This window comes from Nyctibius grandis, chromosome 1 (assembly GCF_013368605.1).
Source record: "Nyctibius grandis isolate bNycGra1 chromosome 1, bNycGra1.pri, whole genome shotgun sequence".
NCBI classification, from domain to species: Eukaryota; Metazoa; Chordata; class Aves; order Nyctibiiformes; family Nyctibiidae; genus Nyctibius; species Nyctibius grandis.
Genome location: NC_090658.1, coordinates 80553048 through 80580538, shown reverse-complemented (window position 1 = coordinate 80580538; position 27491 = coordinate 80553048). Strand labels below are relative to the sequence as shown.

Here is a 27491-nt window from a genome sequence, read left to right as displayed (position 1 = left end):
CTGTGCCCATTCAAAGTAAGCGTTACCGTAAAGAGCTTGTGACAAGTAAGACATACTAATGACTGCAGGATGTTCTTCTGTTGCCCTGCTCTTAACCTGGTTTTGTTAGTTTTCCTTATTAATGTTGGTAAAAGAGGTAAAATACAAACAAAGTCTTGTACTATGCTGCTGTGTTTTGTTCTGGCTTAGACCAGTGTTATTACAACCTGCTCCTAGGAGCATCCAGGCCTTTGTCTTGAATAGTAAGTCTGTTTAAAATTAACATTTTCATTACTATTGTATTGCCTCAAAGGATACTGGTGCTTTTATTGTTACCACCCTAAAGGAAGTGCCTTACTAATTTTCCTCCTTTAGTACAAAGGTACTAAAGTTTTGTTGCTCTGAAATGTGCTGCTTTTAGTTCTTCATAGAAAATGTGTTGTTATTGGTTCCACACAATGGTACTTTGTCATATTGATGCGCTCTTGCTATACATAATATAGCATTTTACAAATAAATTTAAGTTAGGTAACTTTTTATTGAAATGATTTTTAAAGGTAGAAAGCTGACATCTTACGGTTAGTTTTGCTTCTGTCTTGTGCCCTTCTCTGTCCATAATTCCTCTGTGACAGTGGAGTGAATATGTGCTGTGGAACAGCTGCAGGCTCTGAGGGGTGGATGCTTCTCCTATACAAGCACGTGTTCAATGCATTTGTACACGGGGCCACAGTTCACATGGCTGCTGCTTCTGTCCCCTGGTGGAAGCACTGCATGACATCTTTTTTCCAGCACCGTAGCTGCACCACAGTAAATGTGCGGCTCTCAATTAAGAAGTTACCACTTCCCTTCGCTCTACCTGCATAATTGCAGGGGAGGTCACTCCGTAGCCCATCTCTGGCAAAATGGTAAGTTTAAAAACAGACCAACAGACACATACCCCTCAAGCACTCCACCCCCACCAGCAGTGACAGAGGGCATGGCAGGAAAAGAGTCTTCTGATTACTGACAGAATCACGTCTAGCCTACCTGCATAAACACTGTGGTCAGCTGAATCTGTGCCAGGAGTTAGGGAATTAGAATAATTACCAGTTACAGATTGATTTTGTTCCATGCTTCTACTCAGATTAGCTATGCCGTGAGATATTTGCCATTTCAAGATGAAAGTACTGGTCTTGAGACACCAATGTGACCACTTGATACAGGAAAAGTTTACAGGTCTGGAGAATGAACTAGATTGAGTAATAGCATACATTAATAAAGGTGAACAGGACTAGGAAAGGCTAAGGAAAAAAGGACAACACAAGTTTCATACAGACAATTAGATGAAAGTGTGGCTCACCATTTCAGGACTTAGCTAAAACATCTGGAAAATAAAAGCCCCAAGATGTACGAATGGAAAATGCTGCTGGCTGTTCCTCTTATCCCAAGAGTGAGGGGTGTCCTGCAAAAGTCACAACTACATTCTTACCATGGTTTTCATGTAGAAATACCTAAGGGACATTAGTATTTCTTGTCTGCACATTAAGGGTTATTAACAGGCTCAGTATGAAGGAATCTAAGAGGCTTTTTTAAAATGACTTTTTTTTTTTTAATTATGCATCCTGTGTGAGCTTTTAAAGAGGAAACAGCTGCTACGTACCGATTCATGTTCAAGTGTAGTTTACCAGTAAAGGACTGACTGCAGGCTGAATAATGATTAGAGATACTTTATTTTTTACTAATTACATCGATCACTGTTTTGCCACGTGCATGTCCTGCTTCCAATTTCAGAAAGGCCTTTGGAACTTCAGAAAAAGGAAAGACTTGATCAATAACTGGTTGAATCTACAGAATAAAGACAAAAGTGTCACTATATTAGAAATAAAATAATGTATCACCTTCACACTTCAAAACTGCATGAAGAAACGGGGGAGGTTTCTTCATAGTATTTAGGGCAGAAGTTGCCGTAGTCCCTCACTTTTAACTTTTTTTCAGGGACCCCTCTGCATGCAGGAGAAGGCTTTCTGCTGCTCTTTGCCCAAGTTTTGAAACATCTCTGCTAGCCCAGTTCGGTGCCCTCACCTGGGACTCTTTTAACAATAAAGTCACCATGCAAAGCTCTTTAAAAACTGACACCGTGGTTCAACTTTTTGTTGTCCACAATGGTACACTGAGGAAAAGGAAAAACATTTTTTTCCTCATATTTCTCTATTGGTTTTCTTGTTAAACCCAAGGATTTTCAAAAGGTCAGATGTTTTAAAGATACCTATGAATCTAGTGCCTATCTGCATCAGTACATGCCTCGGTACCCTTAAAAGACTTGGCCACAAATGAAGTACAAAAAACCAGTCTGCAAACGTTTGTTGCTGAATCATTTAGATACACTTGAAAACTCAGCCACTGTGTATTCCAATAGGCATACATCATTAAGCCTAGCTTGCATCGACTGCTATTTTGGCATTAGTTTTGTAGAGTAGCCCTCTGGCTTGTTTTAGACTCATTTCTAATAATGAAGGTGAAACTACCCTATTCACTGTCCCCATTACTGACTAAGGAGCCTGAAAACCCTACGAGCGTTTTCTTTATAGACATCATACGTGTACTGACAGAGGCAGAAGAAATCCCAGCTGCTTCTGAAAAATACTCGTCACTGCTGGTCCAAGAGACTTTTCCTATCGTCAAGTTCAGCCTTCCAAAGGCCAAAATAAGATCTGTGTACAAAAGTATCTTCCCCACCTCCTCCCAAAGATCCTACCTATCCTGAGGTTGATCTCTTACCTTGGATCCCCTAACACCAGCCCAATGTATGTTCGTGCATTGGTGAACTGATCCTAATCATCAGAGGAAAACATTAACAGTAGATGAGTCTGCAGCTAGCTCTTGCAGTGAGGAAGATGTCAAGTAACAAAGATCCAAACACCCTATTTACTGTGCTACAAAAAGATCCTTGTTACTTATGTCAGTGAAAAAGTATCTTCAGGCTTTTTCCTCACAGCTACTAGCATGCACACTATCTTGTTGAATACTCCAGAACTGGTAACTGCCCTCTCCTGGTAGGAGATTCATCTCGCTAAACAGAAAAGGAATACAACAGCAGTAGGGACACAATTTGCCAGCATCAGAACAGTGCTGTCTTTCAGAAGGCTTGCTTACCTTCACCAGAACGCAAGGGGTATGGATTCAGACATGCTGCTTAGAAGGTGAACGTGTAGCACTACCAAGGAAAGGGTTTCATATGCACACATTTCCCAAGCAGCAGCACTGACCACCCAGCACCCTCCCCAACAGCACAACAAATGCAATCTGGTAGTTGTCCGTGCTCACGTTGGTCCTTTTCTCAACTCTCCTATTTTCTCTTTTTTTTTGTGCACAGTGCCTTATCTTGAAGTCTGTTCATTGCACTAAAATGACTGGTTTTGCTTATAACAGTAATCCAAGACATCAATAATCTATTACACTGCAGTATCTCCTAATCTTGTCACTAGATTTTCCTTTTTATTTTGTCAAGGCAAGCTTAGCAGTAGTGTGAAACTTTACATGGTACAAAAGTAGGAATGAGTGAACTCCCTCTGAAGAAAGTCAGAATTAGCAGACAAATCACTATGAGAGCAACTGTGCAAATACATTCAAAGTGCCTCAGACTTCCCATGCTGCAGGCTACAAGGCTGGGGAATTTCTTCCCCTTGTTCTGCCAGGACAGTCTCTGTAAACAAACCTCCAGCAAAGTGAGTAGCAACACAGCAGAGGAGCCACAAAGATACCGTGTAACACTTTCTGCTGCTCAAATGGGTAAGAAAGACACGTGGGGCATGAATGATGAAGTTCCAAGACAAAATCATGTTTGGTCAGCATCCAGCACAGAACGGAATGTTGTCTCGGGCATCAGCAAAGTCAGGGACATGGACCCAGGGCAGCAAAAACGCTGAATGAAACAATGGCTGTGGGTAAACTGAGCATCCAAGTAAACTGCAGCTGCTGTGACTATCAGCAGGAGGAACGTGCTGCTGATCAGTATTGACTGTTTTGAAGCAGACCAACCCTTGCATTCATAGCAGATGCTTGGGGGGGGGGGAAACAAAACAAAAAACAAACAAACAATGAAGCAACCTTGTTGAGCCAAGCCCAAGTGCAGCACTTCTACAAGTACTTACTGTTAATGGCAGTTACATACAAAGCTGTGCCTTAGTCAAGAAAAAAAAAAAAGAATACAGAAACTTGGCCTGCTGGAGCATGGGCACAGCTGACCCTAGTAGGGCAAGAGGCTGGGAGAAGGGGAAAGGTATTCAGGAAAGAAAGCTGTGCAGCAGCACAAGGGATGTGAAGCACAAGCGATTCCAGGGAAAGGCAGAAGGTAATTTCAGACACGTGCAGCAACTGAGAAAAAAAAATGAACAGGACACTTCAAGTTCTACTACCTGCAGTCGCTTATTGCAGGTTGCAGCTTACAACCCTGACAGAACGAGGTATGTTACGTCCTTAGCCTGTTAGGTAAAGTTCAAAGCATCGCATTTGAAAAGTGGTGACACAGGGATTCAGAGGAACCCTGAATTCAGCCTCACAGTTGAAAACGCTGTGTGTATTGCAGCCCCCACACGCTCAAAGCCCATCTGCTACATTGATGTAACCTCTAGCTCCATTAAAACGCTGGCTTTAGGCAGTGCTATAGAGAGCCATGAATACTAAATTGATGATCCTGGCAATCTAGAGCATTAAACATTTTATCTGGCTGGCTGGTCAGTCCCATTGTTTGAATAACCCTGAAAGGGCTGACCGTGTTGCAGCACAGTGATTCACTCAGCCTTTACCATAATCCACTGACTAAGATAAAATTTCTTCCTGTGAACAGACAAACAAGTAGGGGAACGTCTGCTGTTTGTTGAATGTGTGATAATAAATGGAGATTAACTGGATAATACAAACACTGCCTATTTACAGCCACACATCAGTTCCTTGCCAGAGGACACCTATTTGTTCAGGGAAAAGGGATTAAACTACAGTCTGGGAGAGAAAGGATTACACACACCCCCATTGAAATGTTTATCTGAAAACAGATGGGACCTGAAAGGTATTTTCTTCCTCTTCATCCTCTCTGATGCAGGACATACTATAGAAATGAATCTCAGGTCTCTTGAAATGAACTCATGTGTTTGGAAAAATAAAAAGAGTAATTGCTGATGCTGATTAAGGCTATCCTACATAGAGCACAAAAGTGGCATCCGAGCCAATCCAGCTCTGAATGCAGCAGGCATTGAACAGGCACTGGCAGGAGTTGACTGGTCAGCAGGAACACACTCCTGCTAATGGCAAATTCAAGCCCACCCTTGGAGGTCCCCACTTCTGTGGTAGCAAGGACACAGTCTGAATTTATCAGGAGGGGACAAGTGAGAAAACATAAAGGGAATGAAGATGGCCGCGACCCTCATATTAGCAACAAGTCAGTCCAGTGAGTTCAGAGCTGCTTTCTGCCGCTGGGGGGAGAGCTAGAGCCTTGAAATTCTCAGGAGAGAGACGAACCCAACCTCAAGAAGCCCTCAAAGCAAAGCCTAGTTCAAAGTTGAAAAGAAAAAAAGCACCCTCATTCCAAGGGCAATGCCAGTGCATTGGCTCTCCCCCAGGTTTGTAGGGGATGGCTGTGTCAAACCTGCAGGGCAGCCTGGCTTTGCAGAGTGTCTCCCTCCCAGCTGCTGCCTCCCAGTGTGCACGCCCTACTTACAATGCCTTGGTAAGTAGCCATGAGTCTGCTCATGGCTTGTGTACATGCTTTGGCAAAGATACTTGCATGTGCACAGAATGAGAGCTGTGATGTGCTCCAGAAGACCTCAAAATCCTCTTGAGGGCTTGCCATAATGGAAAAGACCTGCTTGCCATTTTGACTAGCTGAGGTAGAAGATAAAGGCTGTCTTCCTCCAGAAATTACCACCGTGCCCAAGCGCAGTATATGAGCACAAATGCAGAGCTTGATACTCTGCTTTAGCCTTCAGTGAATCTCCTTTCAATGTCAACAAGAGAATTGAACAGAAATCATCACAAAGAACAGTACCTGTCCTGTAACTAAACATTTAGTTATCCATTCAGTACTTCATTGTCATCTCATGGAAAAAATGCTGTTTTGGGACACTGCTGTTTCTGTCATTTCTTCCCATTAGCTGAGCATCTTCTTCTCCGCTGTACTCAAGTTGCATGTTCTTTGGGTCTTAATCTTACCCCTTTCTTCATCCTTCCTCCCTCTTAAAATGGCATGCAACAATGTATGCTGAGCTTCATACTGGTTGCCAACATTAGGTTCTAGTGTCAACCCTCACTGAAGACAAAGATTAAAGTTCTTACATTCGGGAACAGCTGGCTCTGGTCACATGTTGTATGGGTAGCTTTGCAACTATACAGTATTATGTTTTTGATTAACTTCTATTTCAGACAATACGCACTCTTCATCCAAGAGCACATTAAAGGCCATCAGGTATGTGATATTTCTGTCCCAAATGCCTAACAGAAGTAAAAATGCTCCAACAATCCAGTGGTGTCATTCATACACCCATAAGTAGAATGGTGGTGCAGTGATTAAGACACGGGAATGGAAAGCATGTGTCCTGGGGTCTACTCCCACAGTCATCTTACAAACAACTGTATTACCAGGTTTGGTTTGTTTGTTTTTCAAGCCAAAGTACATTCTTGCACATCATGCCTCTAACAGCAGCCCACAGGAACTCATGAGTATCATCTACAATTATTAAAATGCTAGAAGATAAATCCCAGTTAAGCAGCTATCAGGGTATGGTTTGGAGCGTAGAAGAGGCTTAAAAAAATCTCTAGTTCATTAATTGGCCCTGGCAGAACAGCTTCTACAGAACACAATGAAGAGCAGTGGAACAAGCCCAGAATTGTAGTGTGTGCCAGCCTAGCCCAAGCTTAAATCAGTAGAAATGAGGAAGATGCTGGGTTTAGTTACCTACTGAACCGTGCTGGAAAACTATTAACTAAAGGACAGAGCAACTCTCTTCTGGAATCCCCTTAGCAGTCACGTTCATGCTAGTTGTTCTGATATTTATGCTGGTAATTAAAGCAATCTATATTATATATATTATATATGAAAGGGTATTATGTATTTTTTATATATATTAGAAGAATAGTCCTGCATGACCTGCATCTTCCCAGCTCTCAGCAAATTAAACTCACAACAGACAAGAGCTGTCTTGTTGACCCCACATTTCACCGCTGTGCTGGACATGATGCCCTCCTACACTAGGGGACTGGAGATCAGAACACTAGGTGTTGCCATGTTGTTGGGTATGGCTGGATGGTCGCACTCAAAGAGTTACGGTCAACGGGTCAATGTCCAAGTGGACACCAGTGATGAGTGGCGTTCCTCAGGGGTTGGTATTGGGACCGGAGCTGTTTAACACCTTTGTCAGCGACATGGACAGTGGGATTGAGTGTGCACTCAGCAAGTTTGCCGATGACACCAAGCTGTGTGGTGTGGTCGACACACTGGAGGGAAGGGATGCCATCCAGAGGGACCCTGACAGGCTTGAGAGCTGGGCCTGTGCGAACTGCATGAAGTTCAACAAGGCCAAGTGCAAGGTCCTGCATGTGGGTCGGGGCAATCCCAAGCACAAATACAGGCTGGGCGGAGAATGGATTGAGAGCAGCCTTGAGGAGAAGGACTTAGGGGTGATGGTTGACAAGAAGCTCAACATGAGCCGGCAATGTGCGCTTGCAGCCCAGAAGGCAAATCGTATCCTGGGCTGCATCAAAAGAAGTGTGGCCAGCAGGTTGAGGGAGGTGATTCTGCCCCTCTGCTCCACTCTCGTGAGACCCCACCTGGAGTACTGCGTTCAGCTCTGGGGCCCCCAACGTAAGAAGGACGTGGAGCTGTTGGAGCAAGTCCAGAGGAGGGCCACGAAGATGATCAGAGGGCTGGAGCACCTCTCCTATGAAGACAGGCTGAGAGAGTTTGGGCTGTTCAGCCTGGAGAAGAGAAGGCTCCAGGGAGACCCTCTAGCAGCCTTCCAGTACCTGAAGGGGGCCTACAGGAAAGCTGGAGAAGAGCTTTTTACAAGGGCAAGTAGTGACAGGACAAGGGGTAACTGTTTTAAACTGAGAGAAGGTAGATTTAGATTAGATATTAGGAAGAAATTCTTTACTGTGAGGGTGGTGAGACACTGGCACAGGTTGCCCAGAGAAGCTGTGGATGCCACCTCCCTGGCAGTGTTCAAGGCCAGGTTGGATGGAGCTTTGAGCAACCTGGTCTAGTGCAAAGGTGTCCCTGCCTGTGGCAGGGGGGTTGGAACTAGATGATCTTTAAGGTGCCTTCCAACTGAAACCATTCTGTGATTCTATGACTGACCTTCTACAGAATATGCAATTACATCAGGCTGAGGCAACACATTTGATTAAATACCTGGTATATGATGAAATTTTTCCAGACCTCAATTGTGGTTTATGTGAATTTACATATTCAAACCATATCTCTCCACTATAAGCAAAATTTCCATTAGTCTTCTTCACAGACACTTTATAATGTAATCACACAGCACTTTCATAAAGAGCGGAAGCAAGCTACCATGTACTGGAGGAAGATGAGCAGATGTTTTAATAAAAATCAGAGTGTTTTTTTTGGTGGCCATGACAAAATGCAGATGGAGGTTCCTTCTGGAAGGCAAAGGACTGAACAGAGCTTCTGGCAACCCCTCCTTGATCAATGTCCCTGGGCTCTAGCCAACCAACCTGGCAAGCAAAAGCACCGCAACAAGAAAACACAAAATTAAGAGAAAAAAAAAAAAAAAGTGCAACCTCTGCATTTCAGCATGGAGAAAGATGGTCATTGGAATGAGTGTCAGTGACTAAAGAGAGTGGGGAGAAGGACTGCTCTCTAGTCAATTTAGACATTTAAGTACAGAATTGCTACCCTAGTGTCCTTTTTCAGATAGGGAGATTAAAGCAAGCATCACCCAAGAGTGAGTCACCTCGGGTACCTTAAGATACCGTAGCACAGCCAGAAAGACAAAGACTGAAATTACTGCAGAGGCAGCCACATCTAGAGATGCCAGATTTGGAGAACATTCAAGGACTCAACATGTTACATTAGCTGTTTGATATTCATACAGATGAGAGAAATCTGCAAAAATTGTGCAACAAGGGCCAGGAAAAAAGTTACTTGCAGAACTGTAACAAGATGAACTGGAAGCAGATCAACACACACGGGTTAAGATATAGAGTCAAGAAGCTGTGATAACCTATGCTAGCAGGAGGAATGTAAGCCACCTTAAATCATGGCCATCCAAGCAACTCAAAGCCCAAGTAATGTCAAAGTGGATGCCCATACCCATTTGTGTTATTTACTTCCCGAATAGCAAAGACTAGCAATAGAAAACAATTGAATTCCACATTTTAGCAGGGTATCTCAGAGCAAATCACCAAAGGTGGATAAAGGGCATCAGCCCTCATTAGCAGACAGAGAAATTATGGTAGCAAAAGGTTATGTGATTTGTACAGCACTGCATGGGAAGACAGCAGCAGGGCCAAAGACCAGTCAGCATCCTCTCCTCCAAACCACAACAGCAGGTGCTCAGTCCAAAACATCTACTGTCTTAATGTATAATCAACACTACACACAAATTACATAAATATAGGCATGCAATTGTTTTTCTTATGTGTGCCTGTGCTGTAAGATTTTTCTAGAAAGCAAACAACACAGAGAATGATCTATTCATTTAATGATCGGAGACTCTACTTGTCCTTTAGCCTTGCTTCTGCAAAATCAATTTCCACTCATCAGCTCATCTGATGCAACTCTGCTCTGAAGGAGAGAGTATTAAGCCACCAGCAATACTGCACGCACACACACACTGGCACTGCATTTAAATGGCACTGAATTTAAGTGAAAATCTCAAATTTCTGTAGGGCTGCATGTTAACCCACATCCTATCATGGTCCAGCAGGAACATACAACATACTTAGCGCTCCCCCTTACGACACTAAAGAGTCTTTTGAGCCTGCCTTTCTCCATCAGGCTTTATAAAAGGCACACTACGTGCTCAATTCTAAGTTAGAAGCTTTCTATGAACTTACGTAGTTATATGAGTTTGGTATATTTTCACCAAGGACTAAATGGCACATCCTTAGAAAAGAGGAAAAAGTTAAGCAAGCAGCAAAAACCAAGACTGTCCATGTTAAATCCACAACACTGACCACAGATACATCAAACTAATTCCTAACAAGCCTTTCAGTGTCGATGCCAGCAGCAGAGACCAGTGACGATGCTTCAGCAAACAGTATGCCAGCAGATCTGTGTCCTGAACTAAAGGCTCTGTTGATTTCAGTTGTCTTTAGATGAGAACCTTGTAATTCACCAGGAATGTTCTGCCATGGAAAGAGATCCCCAGCTTCTGACATGTGCTTCATCAACTCATTTGGTGGAGCCCACATTAAGCCAGTCCTTACTGGCTCGTAATTACCTGGTGGAGTTCAACCCACAACAGGGACTTCCCAGCAGTTTAGAAAGTACCCAGTATCTCTAAAATTTGACAAGGAAATACTTGATTTTCTCCATGCCCACTACCATTGCAGCAGCCTCCCACCCCTCAGTCTCACAATAGTCTCTTTGCAAGATGTCCAGCTGCAAGGCAGAGAAAACAGCTCATAAACTGAAAGTGTTTTACAGTCCCCAGAACTGAGCTGATGTGCAGGTAAATTACAAAAGGAAAATTATTCTCCTTCCTTGCACTACCAGCTCATCAAATCCTCTCCTTCTCCTCTCCGTTAAAAAGAGGCTGTTAAAAAAACTCCTCCTCATAGCTGACATTTTGCAGATCCTATTCCTTGCTGCAAAGATCATCTGTGTGAAAATAAGTATCTTTAAACAAAATGCCCTTCTTATTCTTCATGCACTGAAAGATTGAGAATCCTTTTGCTTTCACAAAGGAAGATGAGGAACTCATCAGAACTAAAAATCTGTGTTGGTGCAAAAGGACTACAAGAAAAAACACTGACAAATCAGTATGATCTGTAACTGCTTCAGGGGTATGCTCTTCAAAGCTTCACTTACTGTAGCACCATCTCTTTCAACCATCAGCTCTTTTTCATTTCCTTCATTTAAATCCCCCATCATGATTTAAACTTTACTGAAAAAAGTCTCTCGTTTTCAGGAGTTCTCTAATTGCTCTCCTGTTCACACGTAATACAATCTCAAAATTAAGATGTCTGTAACAGAAAAGACGATTCTCTGAAATCTGAAAATAGCTAAATCTGCATTACTCAAAACTGTATTCACTCAAAACTAAGAAGTTCAACTACATGAGCTCACTTTGCTGGCTTCCCCAAGTCTTCTGCTATGCTTTTATTGCTTTGTGGTTTTTTTTTTAAACTCTCATTTATTCTCTCCTATTCAAACAGAAACATTTCTTTTCACTTAGTTATGCGAAATTATGGTACACTTCCTCCAGCAATTCTCTCCTGCCTTTTTTCCAAACACCTACTCTTCTGAATAGATGATCTGTCCACTTAAGAGAACTCTTATGTCTAGACAATAAAGGTCATAATCTTATTGACATCTGTCTAAATGGAACACATCTGGGTCTTACAAAATCCTGATGATAGCACGGGTATTAACGACATTTTACAAAATAGAGTAAAATGCTGCTAGAATAATGACTATGCAGATGAACAGTCTGACATGATGACCTGGTTTTGCACAGAGAATAAAAGACCAAGCAGACATCTTTGTCCTCACGATCATCTTACAACAAAAAGTACATCAGGACATTCATATATGTATGACGTACATTTTAAATGGCATTACACTTCACCTGGCCAGATTACGCAGAGAACACTGATTAAGCCCTATCTCTATTGCATAAACAGGTGTTTCCCAAGAGGCTTTCATGGGCATATTCTGCATTTGTTTTGCATACAAGGTAGGAGCAGAACACAAAACAAGTTGTGACTGGCTAAGAATCAGGACAAACGGTAAGAAAAATGACAAGGGCATTTCTGTTTCTTAGACAATTATAATTCAGCAGTGCGACTGGATGCAATCACAGGATGAGGAGCATCTTCTAGGGCTTCTTTCTTGACCATGGGATAATGCCTACAGCACTGGATATAATGCAAAGCAGAGTGGTGCAAAGCTGTAGCCAGGAACACACTTCACCACAGCTTATTTGCTGCTGCAGCCTCTGTTTATGAGTAGGTAACTTTTTAGGAAACACAGACTTTCCCCTGGCTGTGTCAGCAGCGCACTGGTCATGACAGAGGAATAGGAGTGGCTGAATTCAGGAAGATTTTTATTCTGATCAGCAGCACTGAGATGGCAAATAGAAGCAATCAGGCCTTAAGTATGACAGCATTTATTTACTCTTCTCCAAAATCTGGAACATAATGGATAGCAAAAAAGGGGGAATAACACTCAAACTTTGAGACATCTAAATTTTACTAATATGCACAAATTCTGAGCACAAGATGGCCTGACAGTTCACATACTGGAATTACCAGCAGTCATGGCAGACTCTGCTTCCTCTTCTGCTTAGGTATCACATAGAAAGGTTAACAGCAGTTGTCCATATTCTCTAGTCTGGGAATTTTGGCAACATGAAATTATCCAAAAGAGGACACTGCCAGGACCTACAGCACCACACAGTCCATAAACAGCCAATCAGCTGCTCTCACACACATTCTGTAACAAGCTCATAAACCTGGTAAGATCAGAAAAGCAGTAATCTATCTGCCGCTTCATGCCTTTCCTCCAAGTCCACTAAGAGGTCCCCCGAAAGCTTACCAACGCTCACAATATTCCAAGTCACTGCGCTGAATTAGCACAAACATTATACTCTGAAGCACTGAAATAATGAAACACAAGATTCTTGTCACCACTCTGCCAATGCAGATCGTCTATGACCTGCAATAACCTGGATATTCTAGTTCTGTGCACACTATGGGAAGGACTCCTGATCATCCAGGCTAAGCAGTTTTGCATAGGCAGATAGACAGAGTCATGTTCATTCTGACCCAATGAACCAAATGAGGCCTCTTTAAAACATAATCATTTTCAACACCAGAGTTCATGCTAAATTATTCCGACGGGCAAAAAGAAACAATCACTGGACATTCTCTCCTCATAACTTATTAAGCTCTGTGTTTTTAAAAACAGGTAGGGTGCAGAGGGAGAAGGCAGAACAGGCTTAAGGATTAGGAACTCCTAAGTTCCACACAAAAGGCAGAAGTTAGAAACTGGGGCAAGTCAACTCTTAACTAGTTTTCCTCACTGTGAATCTCATAACATTTTATTCCCTAATTTTTGTAAACTACACCATTTTTTAATCAAAGCAGCATCTCTTTCAGCACAAATACTCAACTGACATTACTGACATACCTTTCCAGAATCAACCAGTTCTGCTATTTCATCCAAACTTGGACCACTTGGCACAAAAAATGCCCACCGATAATGGACTCCTTTAAGGAGATGCTGTAAGAAAAATCACAAATATATTAAAAAATTATGAGAGGAAACTAAAACTGGAACTAAAATTAATGACAGAAGCACTAGAGAAGTAATTTAAAGAAAAGACATGGAAATTATATGCTAGTGTCTGAAAAAAATGTCACCTAAGCATGTGGATTAAATGTACAGACAGGGATGTTGTATTACCACAATAGGATCAGGGTGAATTTTGTGTCTGATTGCACAAGTCAGCTAGTTGAGAAAAACAACCACCTTGTCTCTGAAGTTAGAAACAGCATTATTTGTTACGTAAGAGAGAAATGGTGCTATATGTTTATACACATTCACAAAGGGGATGAAATAAACCCAGCAATGTGACATTTAAAACCTTCCACCCCACTGTCAGCGATTAAATTTTCCACCATCACATCTGCCAAAGTCGTCACCGTCCAATGACAGATGGCAGCTGACATGAAAAGCTTTTTGGGAAGACCTCACAAGCTCAAGTCGAGAGTACCTCCTCTGAGTAAGTCATTACAGGAGTAAGAGCCATCATCCGCCAAAGAGAGATGATTTTTAAATACATGGCATACAATGCTCCTCATCATGGAAACATGCACACTGAGAAATAATATTACATTACTTCTTCCTGGCCTTTTCATTTTGTTTTTGAGCTTTCCTTTGAAAGTACTGGTGCAGGACTTAGAATCTCATTCAACCACGCCATCAGAGGAATACCATAGCAACTGCTTGAAAAGCATTAATTTGGGGAGCAAGTACACTTGTTGAGAGAAGAAAGAGAAAAGTTCTAAAAAGCCTCACTGATCTGGCCACTGGCAGAATGTTTTAAGATCCACTTATGAAAACTAGAAAAATCAGTATCACCATCCAGACACATGAACATGAAAGAGATGAAAGACTTTTTAGCCACCCTCAACCACTTTTATTACTCTCTGGTGCTGGAATAGGATGAAGAGAATCAGTCATGGAACAATGTTTTGAGAGAAAGCCTGACCAGCCTAAAGCAAGTAGCAAAATTACCCTCACTTCAATGAGGCAGGGATTTGCTCTGTTTACCATGAAACACTAGCTGTCAGCAGGACTCACCAGGGAGGCCACATGGAAAAGGCCACAACGAAAAGCACAATAAGGCATCAAAACTTCAAAGCACCCCAAACTGCCACATACACCAATCAGCACCACCCCAACACATTTTTTTTGAGTGCAAGAGAGAAGGAAAGAATAAAAACACATCTGAAGTATACTTAATGGTATACGAGGAAAATACAACACATGCCTCTAGATGAGCCACATGACTCGAACCCAAGCCACAAAGGAAGCCACTAGAGTACTACAAAATATTAAAGTATATAGGATTTTGTCAAATACCTTTACAGTTTTGGAACTAACAGTGACTCCTGTTTGTAACATGCCATCAGCCACTCCAAGTCTGTCCATATTGATCAGGAAAGGTGTCACTAAGGTAACATATGTTGCTCCTGACCATTTCTTCAGGAGATCTAAAGCCCACTTCTCAGTGGATCCACCAACGTTATCTAGGATGAAATCAAATCTGCAGACATGTAAAGAACAGGTTTAAAATCACGATATGGGAAAAATAACTTCATCATAACCAAGCTAATTCATATCAAAAATTGGCTATAGTTTACATTTTACCTGTCACTGCAATGCAATAAAATAATCTGCCTGCAAGATAGCAGCAAGAAAGTCCCAAGACTTCAGCTAAATCCTGGCTTTACTGTACAATGGGAGTTAAATTTACAGATTATTGCCCATTCACTGCAGAACAGACACAGGCTATTTAAAGAACTTAAACTGTGCTTAAACTCCAAAAAGCAGACTCTTAGATGCACAACTACCTCTCTACCTGCTTATAGCCTTCTAGAGCTCTATCTCTTCAGCCCTCCCACTGAGACTACTGGAACAGTCTTGCGGTCTGCTCCTAGCATTGAACAATATGATATGTGCATGTAAAAACTAGTCTGGACCCACGCCCTGACTAGGAACATCTCATGTACATGCTGTACTCACGTGAAAGTCAATTCCAGTGGCCAAAGTTACATAAACAAATTACTCTACTAACCCTTATCTCCTCATATCTTTTCCGTGACCCAGTTCTCAGCTTCACTTCTAAAAGTCTTTTTTGACCTCCTTACTTGTTTTGGGGCCATTTTACCTTTCCTGACAGCTCTTTTCTTCGCATCTACCTATTTGATGTAGAACCTAACAATGCAAAGGGTCTAAAACCTTCCGCCCATGGAATGGGTATATGCAGCCTCTGGCAACAAGCCACAGTTTCAGCGTTCCTTCTCATTATCCCAGCACGTGAGCCTGTAAAGGCTGAATACGGCAACAGGGAGCTGTGCACCTATTCTGTTAGATGCACAGCTCATTCTCATTTTCATCTGTAAATTTCCAGCAATCTCCAGATTGCAACAGTTATGTATATACACATACATCTAATCTAAATAGCCTACAAATAAGAGGAAAAATACTTTATGCAAATTAAATAGAAAAGTTCTTATCTCTGGAAAGACAGTTTTCCTGCCTGTCTTACAAGGATGTGATTTCATGTTAAAGTTCAGTCAACCTAACAGTTAGCTGCCAACAACAGAAATTAAAATAATGAAAACTAATGCTCCAGGAAAAACTAGCTCACTATGGGGTCTGAAGAGTCAGTACAACTGAAAAGGGGAGAGAAGTAGGAACATCCCGCTCAGTATACCTGACTGATTAGCTTAGCTGTATCATAAAACTGCACCCTAGGACAGTGCTGTTGACATCTTCTAAAAAGTCACTTGCTAGAATGCGTGTTTAGCATTTAAGATGTTGAATTGCACAAAGGCAAATTTAGCACTGCTTGCAAACTGCTAAGTTAGTTACTGCACGTCCTGCCCACACAGACAGTGCCAGTACCCTCACAGTTGACTTCAGGTCTGCTGACAATCGTACCATAGTTAAAGGGCACATGACTTCTTAGCACAGTTATCAGTAAGATTCTTTCATAGATTGAACAGCTTCTATTTCCCCTCCCAGAAAGTTCACTCAATCTAGCTAAAAAGAGCAGTGTAAATACCATATTCAAATAGAAGTCACAGTAGACTAAGTTTAAACAGATGGAAAGATTACAAAAGCAAAAAAGACTTCAGTTTTAGAGAAAACCCCCAAGCTAGTTTAAACAAAACTGCTGTGACAAGATAAGTGTAATATTGTTTCTCAGAGGCAGCCATACCCAATGTTACAGAATAGAAATTTACTCCCAGTTGAGTTGCACAGTGGCCAAAGACCTTCAGGCAAGTCACTTAACGGCTTCATGACATAGTTCTTCCCTCTAGAAGATCGATTTTACTATTTACTAACCTCACACAGGATTTCTGAGACTTATTTTAATTTATTCATGCTTTGTAAATGCTCCGAGATCCTTGGATGGAAGCTGACAAAGCCGTTCAAATCACAGTCATTGAATAGAAGCATGTGAAAGGGAGCTTGCCTCCACAGGCCCAATTAACTGGCTTAGTCTTAAAATGAAATCTGTGCTTGGGATATTCACTTGGCAAACTGCATTCAAAAAGGGCTGGGATGAATTTGCTTTACAAAGTAATGCTTTAGAAATGGGGAAAAAACAACAAAAAAAGGAGGGAGTTCTGATAAACTGGAGTCAAGCAATCAAAAGGCAGAAGGTCTGACTGCCAACTCCTTCATCTCAGTATTAAGCAACACAAATACGTACAAGGGTAATGTTTTAAGTTGCTCTTCCAGATTTCCAGATTTGTAATCAATCACATCATCCGCTCCAAGCTTTTTCATCAGTGTGCTGGCATCATGAGAACAAACTGCTGTCACGTGAGCACCCCAGGCCTTCACTAGCTAAAAACAAGTATAAAAAAGAAGTCCAAAGTTTAAAATTTAGTGAAATGTTGAGAACAACTTAAAAAGCCAAAGTCTCATTACATTTACAAAATAAATAAGCACCTTTAGTAGGGAGTGGGGAGACTGTGTTCCAACACAGGATAACTTGTCACACATCCCACAGATGAACAAAGTTTAGAATTTATCAATATTTAAGGAGGTTTTGGAGAGGGAGGAGTTGGTGTGGAGGAAGTGAGGGTGTTTTTTAATGCCACTTACAGATATCAGGTCTCAGCATAAATAAGGCTTCAAATGAAATACTCAGTTTGCCATCTGAATCTGCCAGCTAAACGTATAGCAAGAAGTATTGTCCAAGTTACCAATCTACAAAACTGCCACTAGATCAACCATTAAATATTTTTAAATATTGACAATTAAAATATTTTATATTCCTACCTGCGCATTAAGTATTTCATACATCTATCTGACTGTAAATATCTTAAATATTAATAATGAGAAAAAGAAGGAAGTCATCTCTGATTTACCACAGGGAAGATGTCAGGTTATCTTCTACTCCAAAAGGTACAGCAAAGTAAAGGATTTTTGCTAGTTATTCATCTCTTTTATCATCTAATTTTTCATTCACAGTAATCTTTTTTACATTTATTCCAGATTAATTAATGTAGTTTACTCAGGATTAATCAGGTAGAAATTGCAACTAGTCAGTGGCTGGTCAGCCTTTCGTACTGATTTAATTTAGCCACCTGCTTTATTATGGATCAGGCAAATAGCATGCCACTAAAAATTCTCCTGTAAGCCTGTTTAAAACAACTGTGTTTATGGTCTAGTAACATGGAACGCAGTGATGCAACCACTCAACTTCTATATTTTTTTCATATTCTCAAGAGAAAGATGTTCCATCATGAGATGACACTGATTAGAATCAAAATCTCCAAATCAAATAAGAGCATGAGAAGAGGATGGTTCCACAATTAATGGATCAACAAAAAAGAGCATGTTGACTCTCCAAAGCTTAGAGCTACTGAAATGAAGACAGCCATAGGGGCAGCAGGGCAAAGACAGTGAGGGGAACTTAATTAAGTCACTGTGCTTTACATACACTGCACATAAAAGCCTGGTGCCTCTCATATCATTTGACCACCTGCAACAGTTATAGTAGATGATACATTCTCCATCAGTTTGTCTACTGGTACACCAAGTTCTTTTCATAAACAGACTACATATTTCAAGTCACACCAATTAGAGATTTCCTGCACCCAAATTGTGAAATGTGATCTTTCACTACCTACATTCACAACTCCTTTCTTTGGAAGTCCCTGCTTCCTACTTTAAACTTATGTAACATAACAAATGGAAAGCAATAAATCTGAAAATATTTCACTTTTTGAAATATCGATCAGATCGATCAGACAGATCGATCAATAACTTGCTATTTCACTATTCCTTCCCTCAATTCTCTTCCATTATTTTTTTTTTTTCATATTGAATAGTTTGAAGACGCATCCTGGGCATGCTGGTTTATATTACCTGTACAGCAAATGTACCAACTCCTCCTGAAGCTCCTAATATTAATACTCTGTAAGAGAAAATCAAAATATATTAAATAGTTCTTTAAATAAACTCTATCATAACTATGTATTCTAATGCTTCTTATACATCTCTGACACCAAATTATTTGAAGCAAAAGACTGTTGTCACTCAATGTTACTTAGTGGTTAACTCTTCAGATATAGCCAATAATGTGACTTAACACTGCTGATCATGTTTTCTGTGCCAAGAGCATTATCTCAGCGAAGCCAAAAAGACTTCCTCATATGTGCTTGCCACTAAATCCAGGCAGTGGAGCTGTCAGGCAGTAACATTTATCACCCAAAAACCCTGTCCTGACTCTCCCAAACATAATTACTTAGTTTGGGACAAAATCAGTTAAGAGTCTTTCTGTCTCCCAGACTCCACTGTCATATCTCCTAAAGAAAAAAATCTGATTCACCAACATTTTACACAAATTCATGTTATCCGAGAGAAAAAGCTGTTTAGTATCACATTATTTAGGGAAACTGGGAACTTCAGAATATATGGAACATAATTTTCCCATATTGCATAATATTTATCTAAAAGAAAGACAAACATACAATGAAGCAGCCTCATCATAAACAAGCTTAAGTTCTATTAAATTAAGATATCTGCCTTTTTCTTTAGAAAAAAGGCACTAGAATTTTTCTAGTTCAGTACATCTCAAGATGACCCTGTAGATGCCAGGTTGTGGAAACTGGCACACAAGCAAGAAAACGAAAGAGTATATTACCAAATTATTAGCAATTGAGAGTTCATTTAACTGAACACACTACCCTAAATTTCATAAAAATGAATGCAAGTTTAGTTGGGTAAGAACCTTACTGCTAGCAGCCTAATCACTGTTCAAAAATTTCATCCAGATATTTTATTAAATAGCTAAACTTCAGAAAGTGAATTAGTAAGAAACTCTCGCTGCTGAAGTTACAGACTTGGACTTTGGACCCATTTGCTAATTCTAGGACAAAAGGAAGATCCAAGGTGAAGTCTTGGCATAGGATTGGGGAACATCATGTTTCTCAGAACTTCCGTTTGCCAGAAAAATTTCAGTATCTTCAGAAGCTGTGATGTTCCTGTTTTAAATCTCACCGTGCTGGATGTTGAAGGAAATTGCTTTTTACAGTGCAAAATTGTATTATACAATCTGGAGTCTCAGTTTACAAAAATTCTTTGAAGTAACCTAAGAGACTTGGCTTTGGTCACAGTATCCATTTTAAAATGCTTCCTCTTTTGTAACTGATCAGATTCCGTTCCCTCCTATTTCACTCATCCAAGCTGCAAAATTCAGATTAAGAATTTGAAACCACAATGCCTGCAGCTTTTAAATCTGCCAAAAAGTACTTATCCTCAGAACCATGCTTCTAACAACGGATGCCTGAAGCAATATTCATATTTAGATTTTATTATACTTGAAAAGGCTCAGGGATGCTACACTCAAGATACTGGGTTAAGCTCATCTTTATCCTTACAAAGGACAGTCACAATTAAATCCTTTCAAAAAAACGTTGTCAAACTGCCTTTCCAATTTTACTCCTTGTTTAAAGGGCATTTCTTCCACTACAAATTTTGGAGAAAGCTGTCATCTTAAAATGTACATTTTGCTCAAGAATTTAGGTAACATTTTCTGTTTTGGAGAGCTGCTTGGCTAGGACTTTTTTTTTTTATTTTCCCCTTCAATAAAAGCCCTTGAGATTCTTCAGGTAGAAATACTTTTCAGATTTGGTTTGTTCCTATATTACGTGGGCTATTTTCTACCAAATCCTCTAATTATTAAAACTCTCTCCATACATTGTGACTTCAAGAAAGCTTTTCGCTTCAGAGACAAACTATGTCTGCACAGGAGATCCATGTGCCACAGCTCAACAGATCAGCATTTTTACAGCACTGAGGACAGCAAGACACATTGTTTGGCACAACACAAGGAAGTGGAAAAGCGTTTGAAGGTGCAGGACCTTCAGTTAGGACAGTACTGAAGGTCCTCAGGCAGTGGAAAGTGCCAAAGCAGCCACAGTTTTGTTTGTACTGCCTCGGGAAAACACAGCCAGGAGAAAATGTATCAGAGAAACTACCTGTTTCACTGCAAAGGTGAGCTCCGGAGTAAACTAACATATAAGCATGTGCACAAGGGAACAAACTAACAAATTATTTGATCTGAACAGAGATCCAAGAGAATCAGTTCTCTCAAAAGAACAAAACAAGCATTCATAGCCCAGGCTTTTCTCCCTTCTGACAAAGACATAATTCAAGCCAGCATTCACCAAGCCTCATATGAGGCTCTAGCAGTTCAAATGATCAGAGAGTCAGTAGATCTCTCCAGATGAGCATATGATGGGATTTGAGAGTTTAGCCCTTCTCCCTGGGCCCTGCTTGGAACTATGGTGTGGTCAGAAACCAGCATCGGAGAGCCAGGACCTGTTTCAGCTCTGTCCCCCCTGCCAAAAGACACAGGGGGTGGGGAATGTGTATACAGAACAAGGACTACCATTTTCTCCAGATTATAAACAACTAACAATTTTCAGTGACTCAGCTACATGCCGAATAAAAAATACTATACTTATTGAATAAATATATGAATTTTATTCCATTTGATTATGCCAACAAAATGTCCCTAAGAGATTTATTCCTGTATCAAAAAGCATTTACCCTATCAAGCAGTTTTACAACCTACACTCACTTTGTACTTCTCAACAGATAAAATTATGAAATAACACAAAGACTTTGAAAAAAAATTTTTTCTTGGGGTATTATATCATTCAGGTTTTCATTGTAACAATATAAACCAGGAGTGTACATTCAATAGCTTACAGGAACAGAATCCAGTGTCTCTCCCTAGTATACTTAAATGTATAAAATATTGACTCTGTATTTATATAAAAGACCTTTACTTAATATTAATGTAAACATTTTCAGGAACTTCTCAAATTGACAGGTGTGTTTTTATCATGCTTTTTGTGGATACAGCAAGCAAGATATTAAACAGCTATTGTTGAACAAGCATATCCCCTTCCTACTGAAACAGGACACTGGCACATTTGAGAAGCTCTCCAGGTATTATCCCCAGAGAACTTCAAAACAACAGAGTCATTCTGAACATTTTGGGTAACAACAACATTCACTTTTAGCTTGTGCAAGAATATTGACATAAATTATGGAGAAATGACTGGAGTTATACTGAAACAGGAGACATCACAAACAATGTGAGCACACTTCAGGTAACCTGAGAAAATAAATTTTGTGAAAGTGTGTGCAGATGCAGCAGATACTCCTGTCAGATCAACATACAGTCAGATGTTGGACTGTTAGCAAGTATTTCTGGTTAGCCCACCCTTCCATCTTAAAGAGGCAAAGAAAACAATACACACCAATAGAAAAATCTCGCTGTTTCTAAGATGTCTTAACAGTGCAATAAAGTATCAATGAAGTAGCTTTCATCAAGGAATACAGCTGCTCTTTCAAAATAAGACACACTCTTGTGTGTATATGCACCCTTCTACATAGCTATTTACATACACCTACAGGAGACAAAAAGATCAACATAAAATCACGTATGTAGGTAACTTCTTACCAAACATATTAAATTATTTCAAGAAATTAAGAAACATTATGTAAACTCTTGTCTTTTGAAATTACTGCCTTGAGAGAGTAATGTAAAGTTCATGGAACATACTTTTGCACAGCCTCTTCAAGGCATTTTATGTGTCTTCCTCCAAGAAATTTTTCAGGGGAAAAAAGCTACCATCACATAAGTCATTCTTCTCTGCTGTTTTTCCAATTCAAAACTTCTAGATGGGAAACATCATAATTTTTTAAGTACATGAAAATGTTTTTTGCTGACAGAGTAATTAAATATTTATTGGGAACATAAAAGTAAATGTTAAAGACACGATATAAATGCAGTTTGAATTTCACTTTTAACAATCGAAACACTTACCTGAAGATTGGAAAGATACTTTAAACAAGGCTAGCCTATCATTCTATCTTCAGGTTAATTCTATTTACATATGAAAGTTAAGATAACAAAAAAAGTCTAAATACTGAAAAATAAAAAGGAAGCCAAAGTATTCAGAATTTTATCACTACCTGGAAGTTAATTTCAATGACATGTCTTTGAAATTGCTTTAAATTTTGCCACTTCATTTTCTCAAAACATTGTCTATCTTTAGAAGAAACAATTACTTGATATTTTCATGATGAAATTTACCATGACATACGAACAACTACTCACTCACTCAGCTTCTAAAGATGTGGGTGAAGAACGTCAATAAATCTAGTGTTCTTTGCAATGTGTTGCATTACAACAGTAACACCCAAGATAAGAGGAGGTCAAGCATCTAGACTCCTACTGCCCAATAATTACTTTAGACCTAAATTTTTGGTACAGCATAGTAATTTTAATGATTATTTTTCAATTCCTGTATTTTCACTTTTGCCGTTCTTTCCATTCTGAACATTTTGCTATCTATTTACACAAACATCCAAAGGCCAAAATAACTGCAAATTTCAATTATCAGGAGAAAAATGCTATCTGCTCCAATCTTTCAATGCATTTTTCCTCTTCTGTCCTCCATATGCCACTATCAGATTAACAGGCTGATAAAAAAAGCCAATTTTTCTGTTTGATTTGGCTGCTCATCTTGCACATATTCCTTTTCTCTTCTGCGTTCCTGACCTCATCAAAGTTCTGGCCTACAGGTCAAAGGAGACCCAGTCACCTGCTCATTTTTTTCTAAAAAGCTGGAAAACCAGTCTACTCCAAACAGCCCACGCATGCAGGAACTGACTGAACCTCACCTCTGTGGTTGAGGCGGCTTTTTGTGAGTTGTCAAAATAACTCAGAGAGGATATTACATTTGGATAGCTGTCCTAGCAGGCAGAAAGGCAAAATCCCTATAAATTCCTAGAGATACCATCCTTATATTCTCTATATAGTCCTATACATTAGATATACATTGGACTACCTCTACAGAATCACTATATAGAGGAAGCGCGAAGCAAGTGACTAGGTACACTTCAGTTAGGGTCCTGGTCTGAGTCTCCCTCTAAAGAAGCTTCCATCTCAGCAGTCGTGTAGATCGAACCTAGCATCTTCAGGCCAACTGGTCTCTGTGAACGTCATGGTATAAATCTCCATCACTGTCGGATATGTCTTGGAAGCAGCTAATCAGTATAAAAATGAAACACTACGTTTTCGCACCAGAACTATTTACTTACCTTTTCCCACCACAATTACTTCGGTTCAGTCCTCCAACTTGGTTAACTGCAGACCAGGCTGTGAGACCTACATATGGTAAGGAGGCAGCTTCTGTGTGACTGAGACACTTTGGCTTAAAAGACACCTGAAATAAAATCAATCGTATTGAAGTCACACAGCAGATCGTACGTGACACTGAAATATTTAAAACAAGCTTTGCTGAATTGCAGATTGTGTATTCCACACTTTCAACTATCTTCATAACTAGCTGGAGTCTAAATCAATCCAAGCACCAAGAAATAGTTATTTAGTCACCGAAGAAAAAAAATGCCGGTCTTTTACAATTTTGGGGTTTTATCTGTTAGCCACATTTTTGAAGGTTTACCTCGTTTCCACTAGCTACCACAAACTCTGACAGAGTGCCCTGTTTCCATGGAGGAATTGCCGCCCACACCTAAAACCAAACAGAAAACAACGATCAATTTTTGTGACTTTGCACATGACGGTACCTACACAGAAAAGTTTTCTTCATTAAAGAAATCTTTTTTACAATTTGCAAAATGTCTTCACTATTGCTTATCAGGAACCGGTTTAGCTTACTCTTCACACAAAAAATATCACAAGACTGACTAAATGAAGGACTGCAGAGCTATGTAAATAAATTGTACCATACTGTGTATAAGACATAATTTAAAAAAAACCAAACAAACTACTCCCATGCCAGGAAAGCCCAGATTGGAGGGGATGGGGCAGGCAGGAATCAGAATTTCCTATACTAGAACTGGTAAAATGTGAAAGCAAACAATACCAGTACTTATGTGGTGACTCACGAAGTGGTTCTTGGATTATGCCAGAGTTCCTACTCTAAGTAAGTTACTCAAGAAGAAAAAATAACTTCCTGTTAGAATTCTATCTTCAGTCAAAAATGAAGCAGCATCTGGAGTGTGCACTTATAAATAAATTCCTCTCTTGCTACCACAGAAATGGACTACAAATTGAAAAACAGAAGGTAAATTAACTTGCAGAAGCGAGTTTGGGAAAGACTATGTTTTTCAGAGAAAAAAAGGTAGGGAAGAAAGCATTCTAGCAATTTATTGCCAGATAGTCCTCATTCAGAGTGCAACAACACACACAAAAGAAAAATTTTCTTACGAGGAAAACAAAAGCTGAACATCTTGTAGTATATTTTAACTATACATATTAGAAAAAAAAAAAAAGAGATTGGTGGTATCACCTCATCTCCAGGTTTGAAATACGACACACTCAGTCCACATTCCATAACAACACCAGAGACATCTCGACCGAGTGTTAGTGGAAACTCAGCATCCGCGCTTTTGAGTTTCAGGGGATCCCGCTTCATATTTAATGCAGTTGCACCATAGCCACCTGCAAAACATGAAATTAACCGTGACGTACGGTACTGAGTTTTCATTTCTTAACTGGACAATTCCAATTAGAAAGCACTGTCTGTACCTAATGTGCCTCATTTCTGTTATAACTAAAGCATGCAAAAAATCTGCAATATTTTATACTTTTACAGATTTTACAAATAAAGAGGAAATCTCATTCTGGCTTATTTGTCCATTAAATGGCTCTCCATTATATATTTAGTATGTGATAACACTGTCAGAAATTCTAAGAAGTCCACTGGAAATGCTCCATTTTCCAACAGCATCACGTAGCTACAAATTCAAAAGAACTCCAAGCCTTCCACTTTTCTTTTCAAATAAAGTACTGTGAAAAGCAACATGAACATCCTTGTAAAAAATATTAAGGCACGCCTCCTAAGATGAGTAACCTGAACTTCTGTTCAGTAAGCAACAGCTAAATGCTGCGAACTCTCAGAATTACCCATTTAATAACTCAGCTCAGCCTAAAAAAAGTTGGCATTCAGGCCTGTATGCCCTTTCAAGTGTTTGGACAAGTTTGCCTAGCTGCCCTATTATGCTAGGAAGTGTTTTAATACTGAAAAGAAACAGACACAAAAGCAGGCACCCCAAAAACAGGATGAAAATGTCATTTCTTCCAAATACTTTTACAGACTCAACATACTAGTTGCAGCCGAGCAGTTCAAGCAGGTCTTCCAACAGGAATCCTCAGAAAGCAAATGTCCCATAATCAAACCCACAACTATATACAGAGATTTTTTGAAAATTCATTTATCAGCGACCCCAAACGCAAATTACAGCTCTGTTGGTAGGCTTCCTGCAGGTATCTCTGCATGTGCTCCTGAATCTGATTTGATATGCAAGATACTTCTCAACATGAAATACAACTACTGCAACTTCCTTCTTGTGTTTCAAACCTTGAAATCAGGGGAAAAATTGATTAAATGGGTCAAATGCAAAGAGTTAAGTCAGTCAAAGATGTAGATTTCCTGGGCCAGATGACAGCAGGTACTCAGATGCCAATCCAGGATGAAGGGGCATGACAATGAACGACATGGACTGGATTAGGTCACACGTGCCAACTTTGCGGTAACTTTGACCTTCAGCCCCATTCACCTCAAAGAGATGGGAAAATCCAGGACCTCTCAGGGGGAACGCTGCTCCTTGGAAGGACTAAGGCTCTTGATCAAGAGAATACCACCACCCAGATGGTGGAAACAGGGGAGAAGGCCAGGAAATAAACCCCACCATGGTTACACTACTAAAAAAAGGAGGTTGACTTGCGAGTTGCAAACCTGCAGAAGACAGCAATTAGTCACTTAGATTAAAAGCTTACCCCCACCCCAACACACACACACTCTTCTCTTTAGAAAGGCAACGGCGTTTTGTATGGTTCTTCCTTAAGAACTTGGAAAAAAACAGGCGGTTTCCCACAGGGCCGGGGGCGACACGTGCTTCGAGGGGGCCTTCTCGCCACTGCCGAACCAGGTGCCCCCGGGGCAGGCCGGTGACAGTGAGGTGCCCCTGGGGCAGGCCGGGGACAGTGTCTGCACCATTTCGGACGCCGGGGGCCATGTGGAAGCCGCGATCCGAGCGCAGCCCCTGCCACCACGGCAGCCCAGGCCCCGGCCGCTCGGGCCCGGCACTTACTTCTCATGCTAAGGTCGATGGGGTTCAGGCTCGCAGCGTGAACCTTAATGATGACCTCGTTGGGGAAGTCTATGGTGGGGAACACCATGTCCCTGGTGAAGCGCAGCACGTCGTTGCGGCCGTACCGGTCTATGACCCAGGAGGGCATGGCAGACCGCGCCGGCGGAGAGGCGCGGAGGCCGCGGAGAGGCGGCTGTCCGCCCGTCCGCAGCGCCCGCCCGCCCGCCGCCGCCCGCGACAGCATGGCCGGGGGAGCCGGGCCGGGCCGCGCAGCCGGCACCCCGCGGGATCGGGCTGGGACGCGACACACGCCGCACGCGTCCGCGCTCAGCCCCGGACGCCCGGCCCGGCCAGGCCTGCCCTCCTCCCTCGCCCCGGCGGCACCCGCGGCCAATAGGCGGCCGCC

General features: G+C 40.9%; 1 protein-coding gene across 1 annotated transcript; it reads right to left on the bottom strand.

The window, feature by feature from the left end:
- Positions 1-1669: 1669 nt before the first annotated feature.
- Positions 1670-27446, bottom strand: RTN4IP1 (reticulon 4 interacting protein 1). Its single transcript, XM_068395352.1, has 9 exons — positions 27086-27446; positions 25282-25433; positions 24433-24501; positions 24068-24192; positions 18812-18860; positions 17145-17281; positions 14783-14966; positions 13325-13417; positions 1670-1803 (listed from the first exon to the last, which is right to left on the bottom strand). The coding sequence occupies exons 1-9, from the start codon at positions 27327-27329 to the stop codon at positions 1687-1689; spliced, it is 1170 nt and encodes a 389-aa protein (XP_068251453.1). The 5' UTR covers positions 27330-27446; the 3' UTR covers positions 1670-1686.
- Between the last annotated feature and the right edge of the window lie 45 nt (positions 27447-27491).

What these genes read in the sequence shown, in the direction of transcription:
- RTN4IP1 (XM_068395352.1), bottom strand. Translation starts at nt 27,329, where the DNA reads ATGCTGTCGCGGGCGGCGGCGGGCGGGCGGGCGCTGCGGACGGGCGGA. An exon ending in CATCGACCTTAGCATGAGAA is followed by an intron (nt 25,434 to 27,085) that starts GTAAGTGCCGGG and finishes CATGTTTTGCAG; the next exon opens with GTGGCTATGGTGCAACTGCA. An exon ending in AGTAATTGTGGTGGGAAAAG is followed by an intron (nt 18,861 to 24,067) that starts GTAAGTAAATAG and finishes TTTCTCTTACAG; the next exon opens with AGTATTAATATTAGGAGCTT.